Genomic DNA, 17,435 nt, shown 5'->3' with positions numbered 1-17,435 from the left:
CATCTACATCCTCTTCCATTTCCATGATATTGTCCTCTGGAACAACGCCCCTGTACAGACCCTCTATATACTCCTTCCACCTTCCTGCTTTCCCTTCCTTGTTTAGAACTGGGTTTCCATCTGAGCTCTTGATATTCATGCAAGTGGATCTCTTTTCTCCAAAGGTATCTTTAATTTTCCTGTAGGCAGTATCGACCTTACCCCTAGTGATATAAGCCTCTACATCCTTACATTTGTCCTCTAGCCATCCCTGCTTAGCCATTTTGCACTTCCTGTCGAGCGTTTTTATATTTTCTCCTTTCATCAATTAAATTCAGTATTTCCTCTGTTACACAAGGATTTCTACTAGCCCTCGTCTTTTTACCTACTTGATCCCCTGCTGCCTTCACTACTTGATCCCTCAAAGCTACCCATTCTTCTTCTACTGTATTTCTTTCCCCCATTCCTGTCAATTGTTCCCTTATGCTCTCCCTGAAACTCTGTACAACCTCTGGTTCTTTCAGTTTATCCAGGTCCCATCTCGTTAAATTCCCACCTTTTTGCAGTTTCTTCAGTTTTAATCTACAGTTTATAACCAATAGATTGTGGTCAGAGGCCACATTTGCCCCTGGAAATGTTTCACAATTTAAAACCTGGTTCCTAAATATGTGCCTTACCATTATATAATCTATCTGAAACCTGTCAGTATCTTCAGGCTTCTTCCATGTATATAACCTTCTTTTATGATTCTTGAACCAAGTGTTAGCTATGATTAAGTTGTGCTCTGTGCAAAATTCTACCAGACGGCTTCTTCTTCATTTCTTAGCCCCAATCCTTATTCACCTACTATGTTTCCTTCTTTCCGTTTTCCTACTAGCGAATTGCAGTCACCCATGACTATAAAATATTCGTCTCCCTTCACTACCTGGATAATTTCTTTTATCGCATCATACATTTCATCAATTTCTTCATCATCTGCAGAGCTAGTTGGCTAGTTGGCGTGGGCTTCGTGTCTTTCTTGGCCACAATAATGTGTTCACTATGCTGTTTGTAGTAGCTTACCCGCATTCCTACTTTTTTATTCATTATTAAAGCTACGTTTTGCTTTTGTTGATGTTCATCTTATATCCTCCTTTCAAGACACTGTCCATTCCGTTCAACTGCTCTTCCTAGTCCTTTGCCGTCTCCGACAGAATTACAATGTCATCGGCGAACCCCAAAGTTTTTACTTCGTCTCCATGAATTTTAATACCTACTCCAAATTTTTCTTTTGTTTCCTTTACTGCTTGCTCAATATACAGATTGAATAACATCGGGGAGAGGCTACAACCCTGTCTCACTCCTTTCCCAACCACTGCTTCTCTTTCATGCCCCTCGACTCTTATGACTGCCATCTGTTTTCTGTACAAATTGTAAATAGCCTTTCGCTCCCTGTATTTTACCCCTGCCACCTTTAGAATTTGAAAGAGACTATTCCAGTCAACATTGTCAAAAGCTTTCTCTAAGTCTACAAATGCTAGAAACGTAGGTTTGCCTTTTCTTAATCTTTCTTCTAAGATAAGTCGTAAGGTCAGTATTGCCTCACGTGTTCCAACATTTTGTCGGAATCCAAACTGATCCTCCCCGAGGTCCGCATCTACCAGTTTTTCCATTCGTCTGTAAAGAATTCGCTTTAGTATTTTGCAGCTGTGACTTATTAAACTGATAGTTTGGTAATTTTCACATCTGTCAGCACCTGCTTTCTTTGGGATTGGAATTATTATATTCTTCTTGAAGTGTGAGGGTATTTCTCCTGTCTCATACATCTTGCTCACCAGCTGGTAGAGTTTTGTCATGACTGGCTCTCCCAAGGCCGTCAGTAGTTCTAATGGAATGTTGTCTACTCCGGGGGCCTTGTTCCGACTCAGGTCTTTCAGTGCTCTGTCAAACTCTTCACGCAATATCGTATCACCCATTTCGTCTTCATCTACATCCTCTTCCATTTCCATAATTTTGTCCTCAAGTACATCACCCTTGTATAAACCTTCTATATACTCCTTCCACCTTTCTGCCTTCCCTTCTTTGCTTAGAACTGGGTTGCCATCTGAGCTCTTGATATTCATACACGTGGTTCTCTTCTCTCCAAAGGTCTCTTTAATTTTCCTGTAGGCAGTATCTATCTTACCCCTAGTGGGATAAGCCTCTACATCCTTACATTTATCCTCTAGCCATCCCTGTTTAGCCATTTTGCACTTCCTGTCGATCTCATTTTTGAGACGTTTGTATTCCTTTTTGCCTGCTTCATTTACTGCATTTTTATATTTTCTCCTTTCATCAATTAAATTCAATATTTCTTTTGTTACCCAAGGATTTCTAGCAGCCCTTGTCTTTTTACCTACTTTATCCTCTGCTGCCTTCACTACTTCATCCCTCAGAGCTACCCATTCTTCTTCTACTGTATTTCTTTCCCGTATTCCTGTCAATTGTTCCCTTATGCTGTCCCTGAAACTCTGTACAACCTCTGGTTCTTTCAGTTTATCCAGGTCCCATCTCCTTAATTTCCCACATTTTTGCAGTTTCTTCAGTTTTAATCTACAGGTCATAACCAATAGATTGTGGTCAGAGTCCACATCTGCCCCTGGAAATGTCTTACAACTTAAAACCTGGTTCCTAAATCTCTGTCTTACCATTATATAATCTATCTGATACCTTTTAGTATCTCCAGGGTTCTTCCACGTATACAACCTTCTTTCATGATTCTTAAACCAAGTGTTACCTATGACTAAGTTGTGCTCTGTACAAAATTCTACTAGGCGGCTTCCTCTTTCATTTCTTAGCCCCAATCCATATTCACCTACTATGTTTCCTTCTCTCCCTTTTCCTACACTCGAATTCCAGTCACCCATTACTATTAAATTTTCATCTCCCTTCACTATCTGAATAATTTCTTTTATTTCATCGTACATTTCTTCCATTTCTTCGTCATCTGCAGAGCTAGTTGGCATATAAACTTGTACTACTGTAGTAGGTGTGGGCTTCGTATCTATCTTGGCCACAATAATGCGTTCACTATGCTGTTTGTAGTAGCTTACCCGCATTCCTATTTTCCTATTCATTATTAAACCTACTCCTGCATTACCCCTATTTGATTTTGTGTTTATAACCCTGTAATCACCTGACCAGAAGTCTTGTTCCTCCTGCCACCGAACTTCACTAATTCCCACTATATCTAACTTTAACCTATCCATTTCCCTTTTTAAATTTTCTAACCTACCTGCCCGATTAAGGGATCTGACATTCCACGCTCCGATCCGTAGAGCGCCAGTTTTCTTTCTCCTGATAACGACATCCTCCTGAGTAGTCCCCGCCCGGAGATCCGAATGGGGGACTATTTTACCTCCGGAATATTTTACCCAAGAGGATGCCATCATCATTTAATCATACAGTAAAGCTGCATGTCCTCGGGAAAAATTACGGCTGTAGTTTCCCCTTGCTTTCAGCCGTTTGCAGTACCAGCACAGCAACGCCGTTTTGGTTAATGTTGCATGGCCAGATCAGTCAATCATCCAGACTGTTGCCCCTGCAACTACTGAAAAGGCTGCTGCCCCTCTTCAGGAACCACACGTTTGTCTGGCCTCTCAACAGATACCCCTCCGTTGTGGTTGCACCTACAGTACGGCCATCTGTATCGCTGAGGCACGCAAGCCTCCCCACCAACGGCAAGGTCCATGGTTCATGGAATTCTTAATTCTATGAAAGACCAATCATTCACATGTTACCTATGTTGACTATTTACCAACTGTCACATCTTCTCAACTATTGTACAGGGCATATATTTTCCAATGCCAGTGACTCTACTTTGGGATGCCAGAATCACTCATGTGATCTCAGTTGGTAAAATCTTAACTTGTTCATATAGTCTGGCAGAAAACTTTCTCTCCTTCATGTGACTTTGAGATTTCCAGGCAGTTGTCTCAATACATGCAGTTAATTACATAGTTTTGGGGAAATAATGCCTGACTGAAATGAAGCACTGGTCACTTTATCCCTTCATTACTGCAAAACTTCAAAATCCACAGTCTTTTCATGGACATCTTTCATGATGTTGTGAAGAATATGAATATTTGGTTTATTTTTATGTGAATGTGTACTTAGTAGTACAGATGGGTTATGTGCAGATCACAACAGTATAGAAGCAAGCAGAATATATAATTATTACTTATTGTATTCAGTAGATCTCATTTACAAAAGAATGTGCCATCAGCAGAAATATCTAGAAGATATTAAAACAAGTGATAATACTGGTTATAAAAGTTTGTGGATCAGATACTAATACAGATATAGCAGAATACTGTAATGGGTAAAATATTTTGAAGCTGCTGGAATTGATTATAATAAAGAGTGAAGTACAACAAGAGGGAATTTTCAGAAATAAATTACATTAAATATTACATTTTTATTTGCAACGTATTTCTCACTACTTTAACTGGCAAGATTTAAGGAATCTCTCACTTTTCTATCTAGTAAAAACACTGCAGTCTGTTCTCACAGCTGGATTCCACTACTCTTCTGCAACACACTGGTAACTGGAAATTCTAAATAGGGGCTAAATACCATTTCTTTTCTCTTGGAATAAATTTTCTATTCATTGATGTTATATGTTATCATTCTAAGCTAAATGCAGCCTGGTACTGACAGTATTGTGTGACCTGTGAAAATTCAAGTCAATGCAATAATTTCAATATTTATTACAGGAATCCTTTCTTTGAATAGCTCAGCATAATTGTTATTTACATGGAGCAATGGTGAAAAAATATATTTCAAGAGAATTAATAAATGAGTCTGAAATGAAACTGAAACTGTTCTGTATTTTCAGAACCATCATGACACTGAGATTCAGCCACATGCCCAGAATGGCTCCCACTTTGTACCCATAGCATGAAAATGAGAATGACACAGGTAAGACAAATACGTATTTATTCAAACACTGTTGTGTTAAGCAAAGAGAGTAGTAGAAAAGTATTTTTAAAATGATGTTGAATAGACTATAATACTAAGAATACAGTTTTACTCTGATACTGCAAAAATAACTATGGGAAATAGTTAAGGTGAAGGGATGTTGTCCGAAGATAGTGTCTAAAGTTGCATATTAAACAAAAATACGTTAATACATATGCATCAAACCACATATAGGCATGAATCATGATGAGATATCAGAAACTAAAATAGATAAAATATGTTGATCTAAGAGTTAATTGATCCTCCAGTGATTCTGAATCAAGCTCGCGATACTCCCACTTTTGAAAAATTTAAAATAATCACTGGAAATATAGTTCAGGTGTGATCTGTGACACTAAACACTAATACTATGATGATAATAGATAAGACTGTATTTATGTTTGTGTAATTAATGTAAATAATTACATTTTTTAACAAAACTGTTTCATGTTTAGTAGGTGCTGACGTTGGCCAATATCACCATAGCTTTAACTGGTTCATCCTCACTGCTTCATTATTTTTTTATATATTTGTCTGAGTTTCAAAAAAAGTGAAATCTTTGATAACATGCTTAGCTACTTTGAAAATATACTGTATACAGGTTTTTCTGTGACATTTTGATGGTGAGACTATATATTTTTAATCGCAATCAATGATTTGCACCATGAAATTTTCTTTTCGCTTACAGTTACATAGATCAGTCACAAGATGTGAAAGAGAGTTGAATATCTGAATAATATCACTTATTTTCTTCTTGTTCTCACTGACATTGTTCTCTGTAGTAGTGTTGATTACATTTAGTGGATAATTTATTTCATCTTGAGAATCAGCAGTTATTACAAATAGTTTAGTAATACATCTCAATGATTGAATTTCCTAGATGGACACAAGGCAGACAGGCAACCATTCAGGTGCAGCTGAACGGTTGTTGGTGCTTGGACACATAAAAACTGACAAAAATTGCTCTTATGTTTGAAAAAACTACTACACATTTTCTAATTACTCTCTCTCTCTCTCTCTCTCTCTCTCTCTCTCTCTCTCTCTCTCTCTCTCAGATGAAGGTATGTTTATAGGAGACAATAAAAACTCACAAACACACACACAAATTTCGAGCTTTTGGAACCCAAGGTTGCTTCATCAAGAAAGAGGGAAGGAAAGACGAAAGGATGAGGGTTTTAAGTGAGAGGGTAAGGAGTCATTCCAATCTCGGGAGTAGAAAGACTTACCTTAGGGGGAAAAAAGGACAGGTATACACTCGCGCGCGCGCGCGCGCGCGCACACACACACACACACACACACACACACACACATATCCATCCGCACATATACAGACACAGGCAGACATATGTAAATGCAAAGAGGTTGGGCAGAAATGTCAGTCAAGGCGGATGTACAGAGGCAAAGATGTTGTTGAATGACAGGTGAGGTATGGGGGGCGGCAACTTGAAATTAGTGGAGGTTGAGGCCTGGTGGGTAACGGGAGGAGAGAATATATTGAAGGGCAAGTTCCCATCTCCGGATTACTGATAGAGTGGTGTCAGTGGGAAGTATCCAGATAACCCGGACGGTGTAACACTGTGCCTAGATGTGCTGGCCATGCACCTAGGCATGTTTAGCCACAGGGTGATCCTCATTACCAACAAACACTGTCTGCCTGTGTCCGTTCATCCGAATGGACAGTTTGTTGCTGGTCCACAGTGTAGGCATGTCAGTTGGTGATTTATCAATGAAATTGAAATAAGAACACTGTGAATTCATTGTCCCAGGAAGGGGAAACTTTATTGACACATTCCTGGGGTCAGATACATCACATGATCACACTGACAGAACCACAGGCACATAGACACAGGCAACAGAGCATGCACAATGTCGGCACTAGTACAGTGTATATCCACCTTTCGCAGCAATGCAGGCTGCTATTCTCCCATGGAGACGATCGTAGAGATGCTGTATGTAGTCCTGTGGAACGGCTTGCCATGCCACTTCCACCTGGCGCCTCAGTTGGACCAGCGTTCGTGCTGGACGTGCAGACCGCGTGAGACGACGCTCCATCCAGTCCCAAACATGCTCAATGGGGGACAGATCCGGAGATCTTGTTGGCCAAGGTAGTTGACTTACACCTTCTAGAGCACGTTGGGTGGCACGGGATACATGCGGACGTGCATTGTCCTGTTGGAACAGCAAGTTCCCTTGCCGGTCTAGGAATGGTAGAACGATGGGTTCGATGACGGTTTGGATGTCCCGTGCACTATTCAGTGTCCCCTCGACGATCACCAGAGGTGTACGGCCAGTGTAGGAGATCGCTCCCCACACCAAGATGCTGGGTGTTGGCCCTGTGTGCCTCGGTCGTACGCAGTCCTGATTGTGGCGCTCACCTGCACGGCGCCAAACATGCATACGACCATCATTGGCACCAAGGCAGAAGTGACTCTCATCGCTGAAGACGACACGTCTCCATTCGTCCCTCCATTCACGCCTGTCGCGACACCACTGGAGGCGGGCTGCACGATGTTGGGGCGTGAGCGGAAGACGGCCTAACGGTGTGCGGGACCGTAGCCCAGCTTCATGGAGATGGTTGCGAATGGTCCTCGCCGATACCCCAGGAGCAACAGCGTCCCTAATTTGCTGGGAAGTGGCGGTGCGGTCCCCTAGGGCACTGTGTAGGATCCTACGGTCTTGGCGTGCATCCGTGCGTCGCTGCGGTCCGGTCCCAGGTCGACGGGCACGTGCACCTTCCGCCGACCACTGGCGACAACATCGATGTACTGTGGAGACCTCACGCCCCACGTGTTGAGCAATTCGGCGGTACGTCCACCCGGCCTCCCGCTTGCCCACTATACGCCCTCACTCAAAGTCCGTCAACTGCACATACGGTTCACGTCCACGCTGTCGCGTCATGCTACCAGTGTTAAAGAATGCGATGGAGCTCCATATGCTACGGCAAAATGGCTGACACTGACGGCGGCGGTGCACAAATGCTGCGCAGCTAGCGCCATTCGACGGCCAACACCGCGGTTCCTGGTGTGTCCGCTGTGCCGTGCGTGTGATCATTGCTTGTACAGCCCGCTTGCAGTGTCCGGAGCAAGTATGGTGGGTCTGACACACCGGTGTCAGTGTGTTCTTTTTTCCATTTCCAGGAGTGTATATATATATATATTGATAAATCACCAACTGACTCCTTACCCTCTCCCTTAAAACCCACATCCTTTCGTCTTTCCCTCTCCTTCCTGAAAAAGCAACCATCGGTTGTCCTTTTTTTCCCCTAAGGGAAGTCTTTCCGCTCCCGGGATTGGAATGACTCCTTACCCTCTCCCTTAAAACCCACATCCTTTCATTTTTCCCTCTCCTTCCCTCTTTCCTGACGAAGCAACTGCCAGTTGCGAAAGCTCGTAATTCTGTGTGTGTGTTTGTGTGTTTTGTTCATGTGCCTGTCTGCCGGCGCTTTCCCGCTTGGTAAGTCTTGGAATCTTTGTTTTTAATATATTTTTCCCATGTGGAAGTTTCTTTCTATTGTGTGTGTATATATATATATATATAGAGAGAGAGAGAGAGAGAGAGAGAGAGAGAGAGAGAGAGCGGGGGGGGGGGGGGGGGGGGGGGAGATTCCACGTGGGAAAAATATATCTAAAAACAAAGTTGATGTGGCTTACCAAACAAAAGCGCTGGCAGCTCGATAGATACACAAACATACACACAAAATTCAAGCCTTGGCAACCAACGGTTGCTTCTTCAGGAAAGAGGGAAGGAGAGGGAAAGATGAAAGAATGTGGGTTTTAAGGGAGATGGTAAGGAGTCATTCCAATCCCGGGAGCGGAAAGACTTACCTTAAGGGGAAAAAAGGACAGGTATACACTCGCGCGCACACACACACACACACACACACACACACACACACACATATCCATCCGCACATACGCAGACACAAGTAGATATTTGTCATTAGTCTGGCATAAATAACTTTCTCACCTACCTTAGAAAATGCAGGTAAGATTGAAATGGGGCGGTAGTTTCCAGTTTTAGATTTATCACCTTTCTTGTAAACCGGGCTTACTTGTACTATCTTCAGATTATCTGGGAAACAACCTGATGCAGTTACATCATTTATTGCTGTGGCCATGGCATCAGATATGTTGTCTATGCATCTTTTCAGCCTGCTGATTTTATTTATTTATTTGTTGTCCTGTGAATCAACACTGTACATGACATGCACATGGTGATGCACAAACAAACATTTGATGTTGGACCTTATGATAATTTGCTGGCTTGAAGTAATATGCCAAAATTTTACACAAACTTGAGTTTACATACATATTTTCTGAGAAGTTATGAACACACCAATTACATACTCAGTTACACATTTGTATTTTAATGCTGTATTACTCTCACACATATAACCAACAGTACCTGGTTGGATATTCTTTCTGCACTTAATTTGCTTAGTAGGAGATGATATACACTCCTGGAAATGGAAAAAAGAACACATTGACACCGGTGTGTCAGACCCACCATACTTGCTCCGGACACTGCGAGAGGGCTGTACAAGCAATGATCACACGCACGGCACAGCGGACACACCAGGAACTGCGGTGTTGGCCGTTGAATGGCGCTAGCTGCACAGCAGTTGTGCATCGCCGCCGTCAGTGTCAGCCAGTTTGCCGTGGCATACGGAGCTCCATCGCAGTCTTTAACACTGGTAGCATGCCGCGACAGCGTGGACGTGAACCGTATGTGCAGTTGACGGACTTTGAGCAAGGGCATATAGTGGGCATGCGGGAGGCTGGGTGGACGTACCGCCGAATTGCTCAACACGTGGGGCGTGAGGTCTCCACAGTACATCGATGTTGTCGCCAGTGGTCGGCGGAAGGTGCACGTGCCCGTCGACCTGGGACCGGACCGCAGCAACGCACGGATGCACGCCAAGACTGTAGGATCCTATGCAGTGACGTAGGGGACCGCACCGCCACTTCCCAGCAAATTAGGGACACTGTTGCTCCTGGGGTATCGGCGAGGACCATTCGCAACCGTCTCCATGAAGCTGGGCTACGGTCCCGCACACCGTTAGGCCGTCTTCCGCTCACGCCCCAACATCGTGCATCCCGCCTCCAGTGGTGTCACGACAGGCGTGAATGGGGGACGAATGGAGACGTGTCGTCTTCAGCGATGAGAGTTGCTTCTGCCTTGGTGCCAATGATGGTCATATGCGTGTTTGGCGCCGTGCAGGTGAGCGCCAATATCAGGACTGCATACAACCGAGGCACACAGGGCCAACACCCAGCATCATGGTGTGGGGAGCAATCTCCTACACTGGCCGTACACCTCTGGTGATCGTCGAGGGGACACTGAATAGTTCACGGTACATCCAAACCGTCATCGAACCCATCGTTCTACCATTCCTAGACCGGCAAGGGAACTTGCTGTTCCAACAGGACAATGCACATCCACATGTATCCCGTGCCACCCAACGTGCTCTAGAAGGTGTAAGTCAACTACCCTGGCCAGCAAGATCTTCGGATCTGTCCCCCATTGAGCATGTTTGGGACTGGATGAAGCGTCGTCTCACGCGGTCTGCACGTCCGGCACGAACACTGGTCCAACTGAGGCGCCAGGTGGAAATGGCATGGCAAGCCGTTCCACAGGACTACATCCAGCATCTCTACGATCGTCTCCATGGGAGAATAGCAGCCTGCATTGCTGCGAAAGGTGGATATACACTGTACTAGTGCCGACATTGTACATGCTCTGTTGCCTGTGTCTATGTGCCTGTGGTTCTGTCCGTGTGATCATATGATGTATCTGACACCAAGAATGTGTCAAAAAAGTTTCCCCTTCCTGGGACAATGAATTCACGGTGTTCTTATTTCAATTTCCAGGAGTGTAGATGCAGGATTTTTGCACATACTTGCATTAATGTTTTACTCTTTACAAAATTCTTTGCTACATTTTTTTCATGTTTCTTTCCACCCGTGTGGAGCAGAAATTCACTTCCACTGTAGAAACAGTGATCAAGTAGGAATGATTTTAATTTTTTATTAAATACAGTCTATTTTTATTTCTGATGGCAGCCTGTTATATATTTTAATACCTTTGTTGAAGGGAGAGTTTTTGAAGGCAGAGGTGTGCATTTCTTTAACATGGAGTTTCATTTTCTGCCTAGTACCATAGTCATGGACATTTACATTTTTATAAAATTTTGTAATCTTACTTTTTACATATTTGCATAGTTCTAGTGTATACAGGCTTCCAAGGGGTAGGATGAGCTACTTTTGTATTTTTTAATGACCTAACTATGTTTTTGATTTCCTTGCTATTGGTTGGGGCCAAGTATATGCTTTGTTTGATTGGAATGCCCTAATATCTATACCGAAGGTTTTAAAATGGTCATTGACAGATTTTCCAACACAAAAAAGTACTCAAAAATATTTGCAATCTGACACTTGACATTTCATGATATGCCCTTTATGGTTTATAGTAAAATCACTAGTTGATCTGTCCTTACAATCCCTAAAGTTATATATTACTTTCCAGACAGCTAAACCAGTGTTACTAAGAGTTTCTTACCATTGTGGCTACATATTCACTTTTAGTGTATAGCAGCAGATCTTTATAAGAATCATGATAGTTCTTAAATTCTATGTTTAGTTTATTATTATTGTTATTATTTACCATTGCATATTGGAAAAGTCTAAGTTTCTCTCTTGCTGTTTTCATTTCTTGATTTATTGCGTTACTTTTTTTTTTCTTTTTGCAGTCATTTACTGTAAAGGTCATTTCTGGGCATGAGACAGTGAAGCAATAGTAAAGGTCTAATGCAAATTCACTGAAAGTAATGCTGTTTTTTTCACCCCATTGTTAGCTTTTCAGCAAACTGTTGAGATCTTTAACATTGTCATCATTGGTGATTCTTTTTGTCACATATTGTTTCTCTTTTCTATTGACATGAAGATTTTCAGCTTCTGTCAGTACCTGCATTGCATGTTTATATCTCCAGGTAGTGGCATGTTAACTCAGCCATTTTTATTGCAGTGTTTACTGTCAATGTCAATAAGCAGATCATTAAGAACATCAAAGAAAATATCTAGGGTACCAGATGGAGGCCTGTATAGGTCTATACTAATTCACTTCTCTTACCCCCACTTATAATTAATTGCTTCAATGCTGAAAGCACTTACATCTATTACACTATAATTACTAACACTGGCTGCAAAGAAAGCTACCCCACCACCATGTTTCTCTTTTCTACTGAAGGCAGAGCAAAAGATCATGGAGAGTGGCTTACATACACTAACTACGTCATCTGTGTACCAGTGTTCACTTATAACTAAAATATCAGGGTTATCAATTGTGTTGCTAAGACTTTTAAAGTTCTGCTGAATTAATTTGAATGTGAGTTTGGATTGTTGAACACTTGATGGACGTACCATTCTACCAGATTGATTGTTTTTAAGACTACAAAGGTTCTGCTGTTTGATATTAGGGCTGAGTTTCTCCTGCTGGACCATACAGGGAGATTTAGAGCAACCAGACTGCCCTGCACGGTTTACAAGTTTCTCTGTCTTGTCAGCAGTGACTCTTTGTGTGGCAGGTCCTGTTTGAGTGGGTTGTGCCATTCCATAGCAATGCACTTATTTACACTGCTTTGTGTAATGTTTCTTCTAATTTTATCAGTAATTAATTTACTCAAAATCTTTTTACCTCTCTTATTCATGTGCATACTGTGAGTTGTGTGCAGGTCTCTATCTAGGTTACTGATGTTTACCAAAGACACATTGCAAAATTTATTACATATTGTTTTAAGCCTATCATTTGTTTTATGCACTTCCAAGTTCACAATAGATTGGTCCATTAGATCATGTCTCTGTGGAATGTTAACAACATTTACTTTAGTGCCAGTCAACTTACCGAGTCTTACTTTCGTGTGCCTGATAGCGCCATTTGCTTGATTTTTAGACACATCATTTGTACCAACAATGATAACGACATAATCATTTGCTGAGAAAGATTCTCTATCTTGCACACACTGCTTCACTACAGCAGAAAAAGGTGCACCAGGTTGAGTGTGGGCCACAGCTGTAAAGTCATCTCTGATACACGCGATGTTTTAGCTATTTTGCGACCATGACTTTCTCCATATATAACAATCCAGCCCTTCTTGTACTTCTGGTTTTTCTTGTTTCTTCTACTGCCATTTTGGAACAGTTTCTTCATGGATTACACTGTCATTTCTTTCACAGATTTCACTGTCGTTACATTGAACATTTTGTGTATGTTCACTCTCTAGGTTAGCGTTAATACATGAGTTTGGGACTTGGCATTTTTTGAAATTATCACTGTCAATTTTTTTATAGTTTGAACGGTTGATTTTACTTTGCACAGATTTCAATGCTGCAACTTCTGCTATCGTTATTTCGTCAAGAATCTGATACCTGTTTTGAGTTATCATAGTTGGAAAGCATTCCTTGGCTTTTGATTTAGGCCTACTATTGTTCGACAGGCACAGTCAATCAGTTTTATTCACCTTTTTATTTAGTAATGTAATCTCAGCTTTTAAACACTGAATTTCACTTATTAAATCTTCAACTAATGCTGAGAATTCACACTAACAGTCACAACTTTTTGCATTTGTAATTTTACCTGAGGTTTTAAGGCAGCACTGAATACAGTTCCAGCTTGTCATAAATTTGTTGTTTTCTTTCACTGATGAGTCAAGTTTAGCACATTGAAAATGAAACGAATTGTTGCATTCACTGCATGTGATTCCAGTCTTCAACATTTTTTGCGCTTTCTACACTTTTTATCGACTAAAGAAGTGTTTTTACATGAGCTAAGAACCATTTCACTACTACTTGTCACCATCTCTCTCTCTCTCTCTCTCTCTCTCTCTCTCTCTCTCTCTTTCTCTCTCTCTCTCTCTCTCTCTCTCTCTCTCTCTCTCCTATTCTGTCTCTCTGCCTATCTTCAGCTGTGTCAGAAATACGTGTCCATTGTCTGAAAGTGTATGTTCTTGCACAGTTTTCTTACTTTTTACTCACTGGAATAATTCAAAGTAAAATCATTACAATATTATCACACGTGAGCCTCATTCACTCACTTTAGTAAAATAAATTTGCTTGGCTTAGAGAAACTAAACTTCTTTGCCAAGCTTGCTAATAATAACCTTCATTCTCATAACAATGTCACTTTCTTCAGATCTCAAGAGAAGGTTATTGCGAATGTCTTCAAATAGCAGTAAAAGTATCCTTTCTCATGAATTGTAATGTGTGGAAAGTTCTGGTTGAGAATGATGAATTATTTAGGAATAATGGGGATGGATCACTGAAAGGCAGAAGTGCTGTGTCTTTGATAGATACAGGAACAAAAGGTACAGAGCTTTGCTTTCCTAGCTTTCATAATGAAATTCCTTTCTTAAGCTGTAGGTGAAACATGCGCGCGCGCCCGCACACACACACACACACACACACACACACACACACACACACACACACACACAACACACACACACACACTATTGAGTGGTGGGGGGGGGGGGGGGGGGGAGTTACTTTAGATTTAGGCCAGGGAGGTTACAGAAGTGAAGGGTGTGCTGTAAGGATAGCTCTCATCTGGACAGCTCAGAAAAGCTACTGGTGGTGGGGAGGACCCAGATGGCATGGTTTGTGAAGCAGCCATTGAAATCTCACATGTTGTGCCCTTCTGCATGTTTTGCCACTGGATGGTCCACCTTGTTTTTGGGACAGTTTGATATGGCCATTCATTCTGGCTGACAGCTGGTCGGTTGTCATACCAACATAAAACACTCTGCAGTAGTTGCAGCTTAGCTGTTATACAACATGACTGCTTTCACAGGTGGCCCAGCCTCTGATGGGCCTTCGACAGGTCTGGTATAGGAGATGCTGGGTGGGTGGATAGGTCAGGTCTTGCATGTATGTGCTCCACAAGGGTGTGATCGTGTGGCAAGGGATTGGAGGTGGGAATTACATAGGTATGGGCTAGGATATTGTGGAGATTGGGTGGGCAGTGGAACACCAGTTTGGGAGGGGATGGAAGTATCATGTGTAGGATGCCCCTCATTACAAGGCATGATGATGGATAATCGAAGCCCTGATGAAGGACGTACTTAAGTCGTTCCGATTCCAGGTGGTACTGGGTGACAAGAGGTGCACTTCATTGTGGATGGTTCTTGGGATGGATGTGAGGATCAGGTGTGTGTGGGGATATTGCATGGGAGGTACATAACAGACTAGAAGACTGATGCACTGCATGTCAAAATTAAAATGACTGTATACACAGGTGTTCACCACATATATCTGTCTTATCCTACTCTCAACACAACACATCGGTGCCACCAGAGCACTGTTAGAAATATGCAATAACCTGATTGTTGGGATCTGAAGGTCATAACATTGATGGCCAAGAAGTTTAGCTTCTCTAATATGTTATCATAGATCGCCCCTTGCAGCTTAAAATGAGTAAATTTAATGAATTGGCTTGTTGAAGATTCTTGGGAGCAATCACCATGTTCTGCACAACTCTCTGACATTGGTTTTTGAAATGAATTTGCCATAGTGTCATGGTCTGTGATTTGTTTTACTGATACTATTTGCTGAAGTAATGTGGTTAAGATAAATCATGTTCGAAATAGAGCTTGTAATTCACAACTTTTAAGAACCCACTTCAAGCTGTTTTTTCCTTACAGTTTCAGAAAGGCCTAGGAGAGTATGACACCTTTCCAATATCGCCGTTCAGAGTGTACCTATTATCTCTGAAACATGAAGAGATGAAAAAGCCTGTATGCCATTGCCTCAATTGTGACACTGTGAATGCAGAGGCTGAGTGAAATGTTGCCTGTAAAGCTTCTGTGTCTAATCAAATAATATGACATATATTTTTTCATAAACTCAATTTGGAGCTAAATAAAAAATCACTTAGGTCAAATATGATCATATCCCTTTTATGTACATAAAAAATCTATAATCTTGCCATATTTCTCTAGAATGTATTTTCAAACAATAAATACATTTGTAATAATATTAAATATTTTTGTATGGTGTAATGAAGATTCCCTAGTGATTTTTAAATAAAATGCATCACTGTTTGCTAAATGTGTAGCCATCCATGAATGCAATAAATACAATTTTGGACTGTCAGTCTTTGTATTGCCACTTGCGGCATGTTAAGGTTTTTGATTATCATATTCTGCTGAAGAACGTACAAAAATTCTGTTGAAACAATGTATTGGAAATTGTGCTTCAAGAAAAACAAAGTTACGGTGGTTTTGTGACTTTTAATTCTTGTTGATCTCCAGCATAATGAAACACACTGCACTACATAAAGTATTTAAGTATGTTTACTACAATTTGTTTTTCATATAATTTGTCTACTTCATCTGCTCAAAAGCTCTCTCTCTCTCTCTCTCTCTCTCTCTCTCTCTCTCTCTCTCTCTCTCTCTCTGTGTGTGTGTGTGTGTGTGTGTGTGTGTGTGTGTGTGTGTGTGTGTGTGTCTGTCTGTGTGTGTGTGTATGTGTGAGGCTACCTTTTTGTTTAAGGTATTTTTGTTTTCTTCTACTTCATTTATTGAGCACTAATGATGAGTTAATTCATGCCTCCTTGTTAATGATGAGTATAGGCTTGCTACCTCTCAGGTACCTGTGTGCAGTGGTTTTTCACTCCACATCACTGTAGGTTTTCAAGATTCTGGCAGGTAAATTGTGTTTGGGTACTTTGTTTCTTGTGATCTCATTTTGATGCATTCGACTTTGCCTGTGTCTTACTGTTCATCAGCGTTAATATCACAATGTTTTTCTCAACAAGTATTCTACTGAGGAAGAGATCATGAAGATATTGATGAAGAGAAACAGTGAGGATTAATAATTCACTCTTGATTCTAAAAACAACAGTCTTAAGGTGTAATTGACAATTCATCCAAATCTGAAAGTGATGGTGAAATTCTTAGGAAGAATGCAAGGTCTAGGGACAAATTTAATTGGAAAGATAATTATTTTTATCCAAATAACAACACATTTGATTATTCACCTTCAGGACACTTGTCAATTGAGGAGTTACCCAAGTATTCTGTAACTTTTCATATTCTTTTTAATTTATGTAACTATGCCGATAAATATGAATATAATAGAGGGAAACATTCCACGTGCGAAAAATATATCTAAAAACAAAGATGATGTGACTTACCAAACAAAAGTGCTGGCTGGTCGATAGACACACAAACAAACATACACACAAAATTCGAGCTTTCGCAACCTTCGGTTGCTTCGTCAGGAAAGAGGGAAGGAGAGGGAAAGATGAAAGGATGTGGGTTTTAAGGGAGAGGGTAAGGAGTCATTCCAATCCCAGGAGTGGAAAAACTTACCTTGGGGGGGGGGGGGGGATAAGTATACACTCGCACACACACACATGTCCATCCGCACATACACAGACACAAGCAGGCATTTGTAAAGACAAAGAGTTTGGGCAGAGATGTCAGT

General features: G+C 41.4%; 1 protein-coding gene across 3 annotated transcripts in view; it reads left to right on the top strand.

Annotated features, from left to right (window-relative positions):
• Positions 1-16,306, top strand: part of LOC126359421 (leukocyte tyrosine kinase receptor) — an 815,186-nt gene extending 798,880 nt beyond the window's left edge. The window contains exons 25-26 of one of the 3 annotated variants that reach the window (XM_050007634.1): positions 4,835-4,917; positions 15,650-16,306. In XM_050007634.1, the coding sequence (XP_049863591.1) occupies positions 4,835-4,900 (66 nt within the window). In that variant the 3' untranslated portion in view covers positions 4,901-4,917; positions 15,650-16,306. Of the gene's footprint in view, positions 1-4,834; positions 4,918-15,649 lie in introns of those variants that run through there. The other 2 variants (XM_050007633.1, XR_007566229.1) reach the window with 2 other exon arrangements.
• The last annotated feature ends 1,129 nt before the right edge of the window (positions 16,307-17,435 follow it).

This window comes from Schistocerca gregaria, chromosome 1 (genome assembly GCF_023897955.1).
Source record: "Schistocerca gregaria isolate iqSchGreg1 chromosome 1, iqSchGreg1.2, whole genome shotgun sequence".
NCBI classification, from domain to species: Eukaryota; Metazoa; Arthropoda; class Insecta; order Orthoptera; family Acrididae; genus Schistocerca; species Schistocerca gregaria.
The sequence above is the reverse complement of the archived record's forward strand: the minus strand, read 5'-3'. Positions and strand labels throughout refer to the sequence as shown.